This window comes from Oncorhynchus keta, chromosome 32, assembly GCF_023373465.1.
Source record: "Oncorhynchus keta strain PuntledgeMale-10-30-2019 chromosome 32, Oket_V2, whole genome shotgun sequence".
In the NCBI taxonomy this organism is placed as follows: domain Eukaryota; kingdom Metazoa; phylum Chordata; class Actinopteri; order Salmoniformes; family Salmonidae; genus Oncorhynchus; species Oncorhynchus keta.
The window spans coordinates 33,768,631-33,785,957 of NC_068452.1; the positions used below are offsets into that span (position 1 = coordinate 33,768,631).

General features: G+C 44.9%; 2 protein-coding genes across 4 annotated transcripts; one reads left to right on the plus strand and one right to left on the minus strand.

The window, feature by feature from the left end:
• Positions 1–1,632: 1,632 nt before the first annotated feature.
• On the minus strand, positions 1,633–9,038 carry LOC118374900 (ATP-dependent RNA helicase DDX42). Its single transcript, XM_035761381.2, is given in 19 exon segments — positions 1,633–3,561; positions 3,670–3,768; positions 3,891–4,001; positions 4,098–4,324; positions 4,485–4,761; positions 4,915–5,012; positions 5,106–5,153; positions 5,270–5,347; positions 5,350–5,368; positions 5,487–5,615; positions 5,708–5,884; positions 5,988–6,107; positions 6,265–6,369; positions 6,491–6,643; positions 7,256–7,292; positions 7,787–7,848; positions 8,000–8,147; positions 8,285–8,515; positions 8,947–9,038. Coding segments are annotated over 18 exon segments (2,781 nt in total). The 5' UTR covers positions 8,509–8,515; positions 8,947–9,038; the 3' UTR covers positions 1,633–2,892.
• A 22-nt stretch (positions 9,039–9,060) lies between these two features.
• Positions 9,061–17,327, plus strand: LOC118374901 (STE20-related kinase adapter protein alpha-like). 3 transcript variants are annotated; one of them, XM_035761386.2, is made up of 13 exons: positions 9,083–9,200; positions 9,517–9,595; positions 9,775–9,832; positions 10,877–10,905; positions 14,379–14,481; positions 14,604–14,725; positions 14,930–15,038; positions 15,229–15,352; positions 15,428–15,599; positions 15,693–15,797; positions 15,928–16,178; positions 16,266–16,308; positions 16,408–17,327. In XM_035761386.2, exons 2-13 carry the CDS (start codon positions 9,584–9,586, stop codon positions 16,552–16,554), a joined length of 1,275 nt encoding a protein of 424 aa, XP_035617279.2. In that variant the 5' UTR covers positions 9,083–9,200; positions 9,517–9,583; the 3' UTR covers positions 16,555–17,327. The 3 variants fall into 3 exon arrangements, with proteins under 3 accessions (XP_035617278.1, XP_035617279.2, XP_035617277.1); XM_035761385.2 differs by lacking the exon at positions 10,877–10,905 and having other exon boundaries at positions 9,061–9,200; positions 9,555–9,595; XM_035761384.2 differs by lacking the exon at positions 10,877–10,905.

The window sequence follows — 17,327 nt, forward strand, 5'->3', positions numbered from 1 at the left end:
GTAGTATTTGGACATTTTAAAACAGGCTTGGTCTTTATGGCTTCTTTTATGGGTAAGTGTTCCATGCTAGTTTGGTTTGAAAGGGGCTAGTTAGTGCAGGTGGGGATATTTAAAGAGGTAGTCTCGCCTCTTTCAGGTGGACGTGATTTGGTTGATTACATTGACTGAGGTGTGTGGAGACCAATAAGTAGCAGACTCCCCTCCAGGTAGGAGGGGTTTTGTACACTAAGGCTGCATTTAGACAGGCAGCCCAATTATGATATTTCTTGCATTAATTGGTCTTTTAACCAATCACCAATCAAATATTTTCACATCAGATCTTTTTCATTGCTGATCTGATTGTACAAAAGACCATTAGTGAGAGAAAAAAATCTGAATGGAGCTGCCTGTGTAAATGCACCCTGTACCTTTAACAAGTGTACATGTGCACATAAGGAGAATCTCAATTGCATAGTCCACGAGTCCTCTCTCCTCAAAACCCATTGGATGAGAAAGCAAAGGGTCCCTCCTCTCTGACCTCTTCTAATGGGTTTTAGGGAGGCAAAAACAGTGGTGTCACAGTCTGTCCTTTTGAATCAGTCTTTACCTGCCAAAGTCATGTTACAATATATCTGTTATCCTGTTAAGAGCTTTCGTGCCGAATCCACTGCAGTGTTTCAGGTGCCACATTTATTGTCATGTCACACCAGTGTGTAGGAGGGAGATTCCAAGATGTGGGAAGTGTGCAGGAGGGCACGGGACAGAGGATTGTGTAGATTCTGTGGAAAAAGTTGTGTGTGCAACTGTAGGGGTGCCCGTGTTGCTAGGGTTCGGAAGTGTCTGGTGCGAGAGAGGCCGGTTGAGGTGGCCAGAGTTAGAGTAGGTGTCATACGCTGAGGCTGTTAAGAAAGTGGTGGAGGATGGGTCAAGGGTGAGGGATCCTGGCAGGATCCCTGTGAGTCGTAGATCTGTACCAGCAAAGAGGGATAGACCAACAAGTGATATATACTTCAGTAACAAAAAATAGATGTTCTGGTGGCAACTGCAGAGAAGGATTTGGTTGTATGAGATTTGTCTTCATAAGAGTTACAGTGTGTGTTGGGTGGTGGTGTCCCGTCCTCCCAGGCCGTTGGCATGGTGTAGGAGCAGATAGGGTCAACGTAGTGGAATGGACTAGTGGGTTTTTAATGAGTGTAGGGTTAGTTGAAGGGTGTTTTTATTCAGTATTTTCTATCACAAAGTATAATGGATTTATACTATAGTCCAGTTGGGGGCGGTAAGGCAACATATTGGATGCCAACTGCTGTTAAACCGGCATCTGCTAACCGGATCTGCTAGCTAAACACCAGGAATACCACTCTCTTCCGGGTGGTGGCATTCATTCTCACATGGTCAATCAGAAGAACTTGGCCGTTTCTCAATTGCATACTCACCCCCCCCCTTTTCCTCAAAACCCATTGGAAGAGAAGATCAAGAGGGGAGGGACCTCTGGATTTCTCCTCCAATGGGTTTTGAGGTGGCAAGGAGAGCGGATACAAGGAGATTGCAATTGAGATTCTCCATATGTGTGAGGAAAGAGACACACCCAGAGTTGTGGCTGGCTCTGGATACCTTCTCAAAAGGTACCCAACAAACCACCCAAAAAGACACAACTAAAAACCACATGATTTTATTAACAAAAATTAGACCACTGTTTTTTCACATGTATCTACTCAGTCTTAACCCTATTGTCTATGGAAGTTACATGTACACCGATGAACAAAAATGCATCAAGGGTTAAATACAAAAAGGAATTGCCAATTATATGCTCACAATGTCACATCTTGTGTGCAAATTACAGATAACAGAGAATCTCACGGGTATTATCATGCCTAAGACTAGTCATTTTCAAGACAGAAACCGCTTCCAAAATGGAAGCTTTTGAAACAGAATGTAATGGCGCTTGAGTAGTTTTTCACAAGCATATAACCACTTCTACAATATCAGGTGTCAAAACGTAGTGAGTGGTGACAAATGTGGGACCAAGTAAATTTGTATTCATTACAGTTCAGAACTGCTGTGTCAGCTTCAGCTAAGTTTAGAATGCACACTTATAGAACTGCCATTGACAAATTACAAACAGAAAAGGAAACTATAGACAAACAAAATAAACTGCCAAAGACATTTTTTTAATCAAAAATACTTGACATGCTCCCGTGAATGAACTCAAGCATAGCCTCACACAAAAATTAACAAATACATTTTACATACACTCCACTTTCAAAAGCATAAAAAACACCTAAGTGACACAGAGGCACTTTACTAAGAAGTGAATACAAGCTGCAAAGTTCACAAACACAGATGGATTCACAGGAAGTAGTATACTTACAATAAAAAAGGAGATCTGTCATTAACGTGGGTTGATAATATACACTCACATTTAGTCCAATAGGGCTATTGGGTTACTCAGGGCTAAGGGTTTAACTAGAACAACAGGGGGTGGACGTAAGAATTACAACAGACATCTCAATCACAGGTGTTTTCTGTGGCTTCAGGACTGCATAACAGCTCCACTGCTCCCTTCTATTGACCAGAAAGATTGATCATCTCACTTATGGTGAGGTTTAAACTATCTGGATGGTATATTTACAGTAGATTTCTTTCTCCGTGCACAGTAGAGTGGAACTCTATCCAAAATCTCAACACTTCTTCAGACAAGCTGACAATCAGGAGTCATGTTTCTGAATCACCAACCAATGCAGGATAGCATATCTTTCCCCTTGTATTCAGACCGCGCAGTAAGGTCGGTTCACACATTAACCCTTGAAATTCTGTGCATGTTTCAGCTGAAATGACCAGCTGTGCATCTACAGACTAGGCATGCTCATCTAAGAACAGTTGGTTGGTTGCTTTAAAGGTGATGTGTTTTGTGCTTTAGTTGTCCCACCTACTCTTTTTGCGTTTTGGTGGATCTGGGACTGCAAAGCTGTTTTCCTCTCGGTCTCCTTTCCCCTCAGCTCTGTCCCCCCTTCCTTCACTCCCTGCCCTGTCTCCACTCTCCCTGTCACCTCTACAATCGTCTCGCTCTCTGTCCCTTCTACTTCCGTCTCCATTACGACTATCGCCATGGCGCCCGCTGCTGCCATGGCGATCCTTGTCCCCGTATCTGTCGCGGTCTGCGTGGCGGTCCCGCTCCCCGTAGCGGTCCCGCTCTCCCCCGCCACTGTGCCGCTCGCTCCTGTCTCTCCTGTCACGGTAGTGGCCATCTCCATGGCGACTCCTGTCATCACCATGTCTGTCACGGGGCCCTTCCCTGGGTGAGGGTGGGGCGGCATTCCCCTGAGGAGCAGTGGCCTGGCTGTCTGACACAGAGCTCAGGGAGCCAGCGCTGGTGAAGCCTGGCATCTTGGTGCCCATGCCGAGGGCTGCTGGAGGGGCCATGGCTAAGGAGGGGGGCCCACGGGGCCGGTCTGGGCCCTCAGGGGCCCCGGTGGGGACGGAGCTCAGACTTCCAGCGCTGGTCCAGCCTGAAGAGCTACTGGACTTAGTGGTGAGTTTAGGAACCATGCCGGACGCCGCCACAAAGTGGTTCTTATACTGAGACTGAAAAATAGACAACGATTAAAGAGGGACTTCTAGACGTACAGAAATAATGAGAAAAGGGGATCATTTAAAGCTGACAGAATAGATAGTGAATGACAGTTTAATTACCTGGAAGGCTGACTTCATTGCTGACATGCGGTCTCCCATGGCTCCGGTAGTCTTGCTGTAGCCCTCATAGTTACCCATGGCAGCACCAACACTACGCTCCTGGAGAAACAACAAAATGTCAACAATTACCAAGAGTTACACTATTATGCCACTGATCTACCAACAAGATAAAACACTACAAATAACACAACTTATGTTACAAATAGATATGGCCAACTCACAGAACTTTCAGCTCCCAATCCTGGCCTCTCTCTGTAGCCCAGACCACCTCCTCCAATGTTTAGCTTCTTCCCTTTGCCGCCCTTGAAGCGTGATTTCCTGAACCAGGGATTCTGAGAGGAATACATCAAAGGAGGTCAGTAAAGACATCATATAAAATGAACCTTTCCATAACCGTCCTCAATGGTCAGTCATGTAGAATGGCTTACCTGCATTGCCAAGTCCATCAGCTCCTTAGAGACACTTTGATTGGCTCCCTCCAGGTTACGCACAAGGTCTCCTGCAAATGATGTGTCTTTACTGGTGAGAAGGGTGTAGGCAACACCCTTTTCTCCAGCACGACCAGTTCGGCCAATTCGGTGTGTGTGTGTGTCGATGTCCCGAGCCACGTCATAGTTCACTACTGTGCGTATTGAAGGGATATCCAGACCACGGGCTAGGGAGGAAATGACAAAGAAGGAGTGAATGATAGAATGACAAGTATGTAGGAGCACTGGAATTCAGGCAAAAACAATCAAATCATTGTCAGTGTCTGTGTAATCATACACAGATCTCTGATGATTGGAGCGTTGTGCCACATTCATTCCCCACCCCACCTGCCACGTCGGTGGCCACCAGCACGGGCAGACTCTTCTTCTTGAAGTCTGCGATGACCTTGTTCCTCTCACTCTGGTCCATGTCTCCGTGCAGCAGGCCCAGGCTGTGGCCCTCCTGGGTCAGGTTGGTGGCCAGCTCTTCACAGTTGGCCTTCTTGGTGACGAAGATAAGTACAGAGCCAGAGGAGGTAAACTCCACCAGGCGGCGGGTCAGCCAGCCCCACTTCTCCACCCCACTGGGCATGATCTCCACTACCTGGGTCACATCCTCATTGGCCTGGGGAGGAAGGATGGAGGATTGAAGAGCATTAGATGACTAAACTCCAGAAAATGTTCTGCCGCCGGCTGGTTGAATGTTCTGGCAATGTAGAACTTTAAATAAATGATAGAAGTGGCAATCAGAGGGTGTTAGAAGAGCCACGGGTCTGACCTCTCCGATGTCTCCCTGCACCACGCGGATGGGGTCCACCAGGATATCTCTCGCCAGCCTCTCAATCTTCTTACGGAAGGTGGCGCTGAACAGAAGAGCTGTGAGGACAGGAGTCAAGTTAAGGTTCATAGGATGGGGAAGTCTTGTCTAAAGCCTCTAACAAGTGTACATGCACACATACACACACTTACTCTGTCGATCAGGTCGGACATGGCTGGCAATGGATCTCACTTGATACTCTGAAAAAAGTTTGCAAAAGTATATGATATAAATAGGTGTCAAACCAACTTCAGTGAACAATCCTCTGGGCCTAGTGGTCATTGGGAACAAAAGAAAGAAGGGAAAGCCAACTAACCAAAGCCCATATCAAACATTCTATCTGCCTCATCAAACACCAGGTATGTCACTCTCTGCAGAGAGGTGGCCTTCTTTTCACATGGTCAATCAGACGACCCTGTGTGAAGAACAACATACACAACCCAATAAGTGAAATGACCTCAGGGGATTATTTTCCTCCAATACATAAAGACTAAACACAGTCTACCACAGGGATTGTCAACTACAGCTCTTACCGGGGTGCACACAACAATCTCTGCTCCCTCCTGAAGAGCCTTGGCCTGCTCCCACATGCTGCCTCCTCCATACACCGCCACCGAGCGCAGGGAGTAGGCTTTCCCAAAACGCTTACACTCCGCATGGATCTAGGGAGCATAACCATCATTTTCAGGGGCCCAATCAACTTTTTGTCATGGAAATGTTTTCTTCCTGACCCATCTCTCCCTGGCTGTCTTACCTGCTGACAGAGCTCCCTGGTGGGGCACACGATGACTGCGATAGGCCCCTCTCCAGTCTCCAGTTCCTTCTGGTCCATGATGTGAACTAGCATGGGCCAGATGAAGGCTGCAGTCTTGCCACTACCAGTTTTCGCAATGCCAATCATGTCACGCCCACTCAGGGCAATGGGAACTCCCTACAGGACAGATGGGGAAGAAAATACAGGTGAGGCCAATTTGCTACTAAAGCAATATGAAAGTACCAAAAAGAAAGACCTAGGAAACAAGCTGCTTAGGTACCTGGCACTGAATAGGTGTTGGCTGAGTGTACTCTGACTTGCGGATTATGTGCATCAGCTGCTCGTCAAACCCAAAGTGGGCGAAGCTGGTGGAGAGTTTAGGAGGGGCAGCACCAGACACCTACCAAAGTCAATGAAGCAAAATAAATAGACAAGGCTTTTGATTAAAGAGACGATGGGATCATACAACAGTTGTCTGTAAGTGGTATGTTGGCTAGGATTGTGTGGTTGGGTTTAGATGTGGTTGTATGTGTGCGTGCCCTTCTCCGGACACTTACCCGCAGGTTGAGTTTGTGTCTCAGCTCAAACACCTCGGTGCCTGTCAGGCTGAGAAGCTCCTCATGCTCGTTGTAGAAGTTCCTCTCAAAAGGTGGGTAGTCAATCTATAAGGGGACGACATAAATGTATGACCTCAGACACACAAAAAAAAAAAAAAACTCCAATTGACAAGATAACATAACTTCCTGCCTCTTGGCTCAGATAGGTGCTGTATGCAGCTGTTACCTCAGAGTGGTCCATCGGGGGCAGGGGCATGATGATCTTCTTAGTGGTGGGGGCAATGGGATTCCCATCACTGTCGTAGTCTATGTTCTCATCCTCGTCCTCTGCGGTCAGCCCAGCTGTGGGATTCTCTGCCATGTAGCGGAAGTAGGCTTCCTGCACAGAGCACAGCCGCATGAGTCAACCAGGGTCAGCTTAAACGCCTAATGTAGCACACATTCATGCAGGCACTCTTAACACTCTCATAACCGGGGGATATACATTCAAATACAGTCAACGGCAAAATGCTCTGATGATCACCCATATCAATGTCGGAGTCTAAGCCATTTGATGTTTTAACACTCAGTTTAAACCAGTGTTTGCGTTATTCGGGCTGAAATTGATCAGTGTCAGATTTTATAACCCCCCTTCACAAAGTAGTAAGAACAGCAACAGTTAATAGTAAACATTCATTACAGTACGGCATATTTGAAAAGAGATGATAAACTATTAATCAACATGCTTAGTTTAGGCATGGGTATATTAAAAAAATGTATAATTGACACCACAAGTATGCATGTAGATATCCAAGAAGGATAGGGCGAAGGATTCAACCTGAAATTGGGTTTGTTAGCATAGTGTGAGAGAGCGATAGAGTAAAATAGAGAAAAAAGAGCGAGAGATGTGGTAGGTGGTGAGACTTGGCCATAGATGGGTCAGGAGGGGAGGTTGGGGGTCTGGAGGCTCTCTGATCAGTAGTAAATTAGGAACGTTGGATGGATCACTTACTTGTTCATCTTCCTCTTCAATGTCATCACGTATACCCCTGTAAAAACAAGCGGAGAAAAAAAAACTTCCCTGCGACTCGTTTGTTCACCCATGATTCCCCACAACCTGTCTAATGTCACGCTTATCCCCTCCCTACAAAGTCGCCATGCAAGGCAGGCTTGATTAGTTACCTACAGTATGGACCAACTGGGGAAATTTAAGGTAATTGAATGGCAAGACAGACTATTTCAAATGAGACATATCTCTGCTCCACAGCAGTGAATGATTGCAGTTGAAGTGGGAACTTTATATCTACAGTATCTTAATAACATGCTAGAGTTTTGGGATGAGAATAGATTAATAATTTTGACACTTGACTAATTACCATGGAAATATGTGCAAATCAATACACAGGTGCATGGGAAGAATGTACTATACCTGCTTGTCTGGTGGCCTTGAATAGGCCTTTGCTAATAATAGTTTTGCTTATATTATTGACAAAGTAATTTTGAAGGACCTAAGCTTAAAGGGTAGAAATGGAAGGGATCTTACTTTTCAACCTTCTTTTCCTTCTCTTTTTCCTCCAGTTTCTTCATGTCTTTAGCTGCTTGGTCCTAGAGCAGACAAGAGGGTGAACAATATACCCCCCTGCAATATTTCCCAAAAGCTCTGTGACAATAACCCCAGATTTTAAACAGATGAACTATGGAGAAAATGTGTATATTCCAACATGATCCAGGTCTAAGAGGGGAATCCTTGACTCACCTCCACTTGGGCCATGAAGGCATCCAGAGGATCATCCTCACTGTCTGAGCCCCCTCCAGACCGGAATTGTTGCCGTGTGGGGGAGTTCTCAGCTGGGATATATGGCAAATCTGTGCTGCTTGACTCCTCTTCATCATCTTCAAAATATCTGGAAATGGGTTAGGAAAGTTGTCACCAGTCAAATGTCATTGAAATCAATGTAATACATCCTGCATAACTGGTTGATCATACAGCATATGAAGCACACCAAACCCAACCCTAAAGGAAAGTTTAGTCTATACTCACGCATTCTCTTCATCAAAATTAGCTCTTTTTGTTCCTATCTTGTAGAAGGCAGGGAGTTGCTGGTTCTTGCCATAACCTCCTGCTGTCCCTGCGCCTCCGAAGGATGTGTGGGATTTCTGAGGCACGTGAAGTTCTTCTTTCTTTCCTCCTCCTCCACCACCAAGGGAAAATCCTCCAAAACCAAACCCTCGCTTACCACTTGGGCCACCCTTGCTCCAGTTCATAGCTGTCCTACAGAAGGGGAAAATAAAAAACATCACATTTGGTATTTGACTGTTGTACATTGCTGTTGCATTCCAGTCCATTCATCGCAGGCCTTGTGTGTCACCCACAAACGTCAGCTAAATGCTAATCATCTCGTAAATCACTGTCTGGGGGATGTAAAATATTATCTGTGGCTTCTGGCAAATTGAAAAAATAAAATATTGCATTAATCTGTGTCTAGCTAATGTTTGGATCTCATTAATTGGCTAAATTAAACTAGCTAACGTTAGCATGCTACTCTTCTCTAGGGCCGCAGCAGCACGACGAAGAAGTGGGTGTGTGACAAATGATTGACTGAGCAAATATGGCTTGTCAAAGGATATTTGCAAAAGCAGTTAAATCTAGTGTACGTTATACACTATAAACTAACCTCATGGATTCATGTACTGTTTATTTACCTGTTTTCACCACCAAGAAAGATCTGTTTACCACTGCCAAATCTCACAGCGCGACTCGAAAGTGTTTTGCGTCATTACCCTGTGTAGACGTAGATTACACGCGACGGATTGCTTCTCACAACAACGAACCAATCAACGCAAACACGTGACATTAGTTTCAGCCCCTTTTCGATAATAGTTGTTTGTTGAAAATTGTAGCTAACAAACTCACTTCACCAGATACTAGCTAGCTGTTTCCTCAAGTTAACATACAGGTAGGTTACTAGCTATCGTGGTTTATATAGCTACCGAATCTGTGCTGTTTAATGTAATGAAAAAGAGAGCGTAAGCTAGCCACGCTAACGTTAGTTATTATTTTTACATAGCAATATGTTACTGTAGCTAGCTAACGTTAGCTAGTAGTCCTGCTAATAAAATGTTTTTTGGGCCTATCTATTATACTATTTGTGAAATGGTTTTCACATTAACATTACAACTTAAATGATTCTATAGGCAGGTTATAGTTAGCTACATGTCTTGTTCATAGCGAAGTAACTTTAACGTGTTTCCTTTCCTCCGTTACTGTGTTAGTATTTATTTTTGAGTTTTTTTTCTGGATGGGGTTTCAGCGGTTCTAGCTGCCACAACCGACTGATCCATGTCTTTTCTGGTGAGTGAACTCTGTCAGCGCTCCCCTGCCTGTTGACGTTAGAGCTCAGTCTGGAAAATGTATCAAATACTTGTGCTGAATCCTTACCAGTCAGAGTCACAGCAATGATCAGTTATTGGAGAAGTGATTGACCTGTGGTATCTGCCCTATCTGTCTCTTTTTCCCTTTCTCAATCCCAGCGTTGGGTCTCAGAGAAATTGAGTGTGGAGAGCCTGAGGGATTTGGAGTTTTTTGGAGGTAAGGTCATGCAGCTTCCCCAATCAACTGCTGCTTACACACAAGACCTATCATCAGCTATGAAGTTGCCCAACCCACATACAGTACCTGCTAGCTATATCCTAAGTGCAGCTTTGCTTTCAAAACAAGATATTGCATTGCACAGTTTTTAAAAAGCAACACACTCTAACAAACAATTGGCATAATACAATTTAAACCTACAGGAATCCAATCAGCATTGGTTCTTTGGCAATATGTGGCTGGATACCTCTGTCTCCCACATAGATTCAGGACACCTAAGATCTACTGCTTGCTTCAATTTTCTGCAGATGTCAGATGTCTCACTGTACCGTACATGTGTGCATTGAAGAGAGTTTGTTCCAGTGTGATGTCTCCTTGTCTGGCAGACTTGATCAATGTGGTAAATGTGCAGCCTCAGAATACTGCATGTCAGATTAATATTCTGTTGGGCCATTGGTCTTTGTAGTAGATAAGAAGTTGACATGATACCTAGGTCAAATATTTATGAAGGAAATCATATTTTAAGGGTAACACGTGTGGTGGGGATGAGGCATGTTCAAAGAGATGTTTCTACAGTATATGGGTCTTATTAGACACTAACATGAGGACAGGAAATAGCTGAATAGCTGGGGGACAGGAAATAGCTGAATAGCTGGGGGGGTGGCTTCACCATCAAGCTTTGCATTATCTTAATATTTCTATGTGCTCAGCTCACATTGCATAATTGTTCTGTGTTCGTTCATATGCTTAATTTCAAGTTTGGTTTTGGCTGCTTCCTGTTCCCATGGTAATGCATAATCACTCAATCTTGCTAGACTGAATCCTCAGATTCCTCACTGATTTAACAGATGTATCAGAGGTATCTAATTAGCTTAAACTGAATCCTCCTTGTTATGGGAGCCAGCTAGCAGCATTGATCCGACTCCTGCAACAAACACCACATGCTGTACTTTACACTTACAGTGTACCTAATGATTCCTGAGCTGCTCTAAACACAGATCCTTCTCTTGTGTGTTTGTCATTGATGTGGTTTCTCTACCACAGAGCAAGCTCAGGGAAGCTCTCACAGGAAAGTAAGTGTGGTACTCCAGTCACTACTCTCGATCGTTCCATCTGCCTGTGTGTGAGGGTGGAGCCAACGTGAATGAATTCACAAGCCCTGTGTGCTTTTGTGCATGGGCATCTGATTCACAATGCTGTATGTGCTTTGTATTTTGAGGCCCATCCTACTTCACCCACCAGGGTTTCCTATTGGGGGAGTTGGCAGATTGGTGGAGCTTACAGTAGTGACGTCCTCTTGATGAGACATGGTTGGGTTGGAGGAGAGAGCAACTGAGGTTGCTGAAGTCTGATGAAAAAAAGATGTGATCAGTATAAGTGGACAGATGGATCACCCCATTAATACTACGTGTTACCTGATGGCTCCATCGGTTGCTCCAGAGATCAAAACAGTCCTTCCCGATTCATAAAGTTGACCACAGTTTGTGTCTTTTAGCGTGGACAATGACGGGTCATCTGTAATTACCTGGCTTAATTGACCTGCACTTATCTTTTACGGCTGTCACGGAAAACGGCTGTTTGGTCTCAGCTGACCGATAATCTCCCTGTAAAGCCAGCCTTAATGGGCCCTTAGGAACCTCAGCGTGGTCTTAACATGGTGTTACTATTTGATTTAAGGTTTCTGTTGTTCTTCACTGAAAGTCCTCACTAATTTTGACCAAGCCTGTTTCATGTTAGTGAAGTAGTTTAAGTCCGTTGCCTGTGTTCACTGTAGTTTTCCCTTACTAGAAAGCAGAGGGCATGTAGGTGGGTGGTGAGAGGGGATGAGCAACTGGTCATTTGTTCATGTCTAATGTGTCACTGTTGTGGAAATCTCTGGATCCACCAATGGTTGTGAACTGGAGTTGAATGGAATGGATAGAGTTCCATGTGTTCCATTTTTGGCAACACATGGCAACCCCGTCTGAGTGATTTAACGTGATGGGCATCTACATCGCAATGCTGGCTGGAAATAGAGAAATGGTTAATAAGCTGTTACTGCATATTTCTTTTTTATTAATAACCTAAAACAGTTGAAGTTGGAAGTTCTCATGCACCTTAGCCAAATACATTCAAACTCAGTTTTTCACAATTCCTGACATTTTAATCCTAGTAAAAATTATCTGTCTTAGGTCAGTTAGGATCACCACTTTATTTTAAGAATGCGAAATGTCAGAATAATAGAGTGATTTATTTCAGCTTTTATTTCTTTCGTCACATTCCCAGTGGGTCAGAAGTTTACATACACTCAGTTAGTATTTGGTAGCATTGCCTTTAAATTCTTTAACTTGGGTCAACATTTCGGGTAGTCTTCTACAAGCTTCCCACAATAAGTTGGGTGAATTTTGGCCCATTCCTCCTGACAGAGCTGGTGTAACTGAGTCAGGTTTGAAGGCCTCCTTGTTCGTACACACTTTTTCAGTTCTGCCCACAAATGTTCTATATGATTGAGGTCAGGGCTTTGTGATGTCCACTACAATACCTTGACTTTGTTGTCCTTAAGCTATTTTTCCACAACTTTGAAAGTATGCTTGTGGTCATTGTCCATCTGGAAGACCCATTTGCGACCAAGCTTTAACTTCCTGACTGATGTCTTCAATATATCCACATAATTTTCCTACCTCATGATGCCATCTATTTTGTGAATTGCACCAGTCACTCCTGCAGCAAAGCACCCCCACAACATATGCTGCCACCCCCGTGCCTCACAGTTGGGATGGTGTTCTTCGGCTTGCAAGCCTCCACTTTTTCCTTCAAACATAATGATGTTCATTATGGCCAAACAGTTCTATTTTTGTTTCATCAGACCAGAGGACATTTCTCCAAAAAGTACGATCTTTGTCCCCATGTGCAGTTGCAAACCCTAGTCTAGCTTTTTTTATGGCGGTTTTGGAGCACTGGCTTCTTCCTTGCTGAGGGGCCTTTCAGGTTATGTCGATATAGGACTCGTTTTACTATGGATATAGATACTTTTGTACCTGTTTCCTCCAGCATCTTCACAAGGTCGTTTGCTGCTGTTCTGGGATTGATTAGAAATTTTTGCACCAAAGTACGTTCATCTCTAGGAGACAGAACGCGTCTCCTTCCTGAGCGGTATGACGACTGCGTGGTCCCATGGTGTTTATACTTGCGTACTATTGTTTGTACAGATTAATGTGGTACCTTCAGGCGTTTGGAAATGCTCCCAAGGATGAACCAGACTTGTGGAGGTCTACAATTTTGTTCCTGAGGTCTTGGCTGATTTCTTTTGATTTTCCCATGATGTCAAGCAAAGAGGCACAGAATTTGAAGGTAGGCCTTGGAATACATCCACAGGTACACCTCCAATTGACTCAAATAATGTCAATTAGCTTATCAGAAGCTTCTAAAGCCATGACATTTTCTGGAATTGTCCAAGCTGTTTAAAGGCACAGTCAACTTAGTGTATTTAAACTTCTGTCCCACTGGAATTGTAATACAGTGAAATAATCTGTCTGTAAACAATTGTTGGAAAAATGACTTGTGTCGTACACAAAGTAGATGTCATAACTGACTTGCCAAAACTATAGTTTGTTAACAAGACATTTGTGGAGTGGTTGAAAAATGAGTTTAAATGACTGCAACCTAAGTGTATGTAAACTTCCGACTTCAACTGTACGTTTATGCCAACACCCCGTACCAGGGCTCTACAGTGGTACCATTTTGGTCGCATATGCATCGAAATATTTTACTGTTACCTGGAATTTTAATTCGGGAGCACCAGTACCCCTTTGTTTTTTTTTGTTGTTTGTAATTGTTTCATTTTTCATTGTGCCCCTACATTTCTATGTGCCTCTACATTTTAACTTAGGAGCACGTGCTCCTTGTAAAACATTTTTTAGCATAGAGCCCTGCATAAATATTTTTTTCCAGTCAAACATTTTGACAGTGAAAAGTTATTTTTTCTGAGCATCTTTTAAGACTGCTGTTGGATCCCTATTTTGTCTTTTGAGATGATACTCGAGATGCTCACGTCTCCACCAAACAATGGGAGTCATTGTTCCAAAGGCGGGAAGGCAGGAAACAAGTTTAAGTCCAAAATAAGCCCATTGAAACACATTAGGCTTATTTTGGACACATTTTGGTGAGAGTGCAACCTCTTGCTTCGCCTCTTCCTCTCTGAACACACTCATTATTATTTTCGGGTACCCACTCTGCATGTATCTTACCATAAGCGTTAATATTTCAAGCACTGTGGTGTGATGAGGTTTAGAGAAGGCATGATTCATAATTGATGTAGCTTCTTGCTTATAATTTGCCACCAACAAAATTCTAACCTGAAGTTAGATGTTCTCCACTCAGGTTCCACAAGTACGGCTCGTACACACTCTGTTCTGTAGTCTGACTGTATATGATTTAGGATCAACCGTCACGTCTGACCAAGCCTTTGCAGGCCACTCTCACATTGCCACAAGTAATGCCCAACACTAAGGGCCAATTTAGGCTATCATTTCCAACACTAATACCTTCCCTGCCTCCCCCCCCCCAGGCCCATGAAGACAGCCACGAGAGCTTGACCTCAGTCCCACGGCGGGACACCATGGGAAGCTTCCTCCCCGACAGCAGCGCCTATGAGCTCCTGACCATCATCGGTCAGTCAGTCTCAGGCTTCCAACCCCAGTGACTTGGCTGCCAAGGCGCTTGTGTGTTTGTTGTTGAATACATTGTTTGTGCTCCTGTCTCTAGTCTAATTTGGTGTGTTTTGCTGTGCTAGGTCGAGGCCTGGAGGACTTGATGACCGTCAACCTTGCCAGATACAGACCCACAGGGGAACACGTAGCAATCCGTCGGATTGACTTGGAGTCCTGCACCAATGAAATGGTCAACTACCTGCAGGTCTGGACCTGTCACCATCCATCTGTCATATTTGCCTCTGCCAGGCAGACAGACATCAGTCAAATCATCCTTGCCTTTATATCCCTCTTTCACTCCTCTCCTCTGAATGCATTCATCCCTTGCTTTATGACATCACCTGTTATGTAATCGAATCTCCCTCTCTGTCCATTAAACCTCACCCAGTCTAATCTCTGTCTCTCTCAGGCTGAGCTCCATGTATCTAAGCTGTTCCACCACTCCAGCATCCTGCCCTACAGGAGCATCTTCATAGCAGAGAACGAGCTGTGGGTCATCTCTCCCTTCATGGCCTATGGTGAGGAGTCAGACAGGAGAGCACTGACTGTAACACTACACAACTCTGGTCCTAGTCAAATGTAGTCAAAAGCTAAATGTAGACCGGAGAACTCTCGTTACCATTCCCACACTGTCATTTGTCTCCACCTAATCCTACTATTCAGTCCTCTGCTCTCTCTCTGACTAATGTAGTGTCTAACATGTCCTAGGGTCGGCCAGAGACCTGATCAGCAGCCACTTCACTGATGGGATGAATGAGCTGGCCATCGCCTACATCCTACTGGGCATGCTCAAAGCCCTGGACTACATCCACCACATGGGCTATGTACACCGGTAAGTACAAAGTACACACAGGCCCAGGACTTTTCATGGAAGATTGTGACATGGCGTCTACTTTTGTGTGTTTAGGAGCGTGAAGGCCAGCCACGTGTTGATCTCGGTAGACGGTCAGGTGTGTATGTCTGGTCTGAGGAGCATCATCAGTCTGATCCGTCACGGCCAGCGGGCCAGAGTGGTCCATGACTTCCCCCAGTACAGCATCAAGGTGCTGCCCTGGCTCAGCCCAGAGGTGCTGCAGCAGGTAACTCCATACCACTCCTGGCTAACATACAATACCTTGCTTTTAAACTATAATAACTTAATTTGTTTATCGGTCAACCCTGGTGTGTGTCAGAATCTGCAGGGATATGACTTCCGGTCAGACATCTACAGTCTTGGCATCACAGCCTGTGAGCTAGCCAATGGACATGTGCCCTTCAAAGACATGCCAGCCACACAGGTGACTAGTGGCCAGATCAACCCCTCACCCGATCTTTATTCTGAAAGATATATATTCTGCTCCTCAATTGACTTATCTCTCTCCATTCCTCTTCCTTCCCCCTGTCCTCTTCGTGGTCCTCTGTGTTTAGATGTTGCTGGAGAAGCTGAACGGGACAGTCCCCTGTCTGTTGGACACCACCACCATCCCCCCAGAGGAGCTGACCATGAAGCCCTCCCGCTCTGGAGCTGACTCTGGGATCTGTGAGGGCCCCAGCACCGGAGGGGCCCACCACTCTAACGGAGAGCCCTCCTCCTCGGGGAGCCACCCCTACAGTCGTACCTTCTCTCCCCACTTCCATGCCTTTGTGGAGCTGTGTCTCCAGAGGGACCCAGAGAAGAGGTGAGCCACGCCAAGCTAGGCTGCTGGTCCTCACATTGATTGTCTTATGAATTTTAGCTCATTTAATTGTTTATTCTCCCCGCTCAGACCCTCAGCTAGTGCTCTCATTGGTCATTCCTTCTTCAAACAGGTCAGTAGGATCTAGTTCCTCCCCCCTCAACATCAAGTCATATAATGGCGTCATTCAGTCACACACTTGATTATTAGAATTCTTTCCATTCTTCCCTAGATCAAGCGTCGGCCATCGGAGGCTCTGCCTGAGCTGTTCCGGCCCATAACGGGCTTTGAGAGTACCCAGCCTCAGGACGCTGCCTCTGTACTGGCCAGCCTGGAGTCTGGCCTCAGTCACATGGATGTGGATGACTGGGACTTCTGACCACTGAACAGGAAAGTGGTGTGTGTAGTAACCAAGAGACGCTCTGAGAAGACGTCAGACTGGATTTACGCTTTGTTCTTAAATGGCCCATGTAAATAATTCAAAGCAGTTTCTCCTCCCTTTGACTGGGTTTAAAAGCCAGCTGCCATCTCTCTAGTCTAAAAGATGCATGAGCAGACAGACCTTTGCACTGACTGACACCCAATTCCTCTCACGCACACATCTCTCTAGATTCTACTACAGCTCTGGACCCGTCAAAGAACTGTATGGGCAGTCAGCTCTTTCACTTGCCAATGGAGATGTTCCATTAAAAGGAATAGCAGAGAGACTACCTATTTTTATTTATTTTTTCATCTGAGTTGTACTTGACCCATCTGTTGACATTAAAGACCAGGAACTGACCACATTACCAAGGGTTGATCCAATCAGCCATCTAGCCAGCACAACAGATGGAAGATTCCAGAAGTTTGTCCAAGGCTATCACGAACCAGACAGTGTTTGCATTTCCTCACGGCTGAGAAGAGGCTCTCATACTGAACCGTCAGTTTTATAGAGGGAAGAAAAAATCTGTTTCTACCTGAAACTTGCTTTGCTATCTTCAGTTAACACTAGACTGTGCCAACTGAGGTCCTTGTATTTGATTAACCATTTATGTCCTGCAAAGAAAGTGAATGTTACAATGGTGCTTGTTTCAGATAGTTTGTCTGGGTTTCATGAAGGGAAAGTATAGGGAGTGTCAACTATTTTACTTGATAATAAATACCTTTCACCTC

Coding starts and splice junctions, on each gene's coding strand:
- LOC118374901 (XM_035761386.2), top strand. Junction 14,726..14,929: donor AAATGGTCAACTACCTGCAG/GTCTGGACCTGT, acceptor TGTCTCTCTCAG/GCTGAGCTCCATGTATCTAA. Junction 15,039..15,228: donor CTCTCCCTTCATGGCCTATG/GTGAGGAGTCAG, acceptor AACATGTCCTAG/GGTCGGCCAGAGACCTGATC.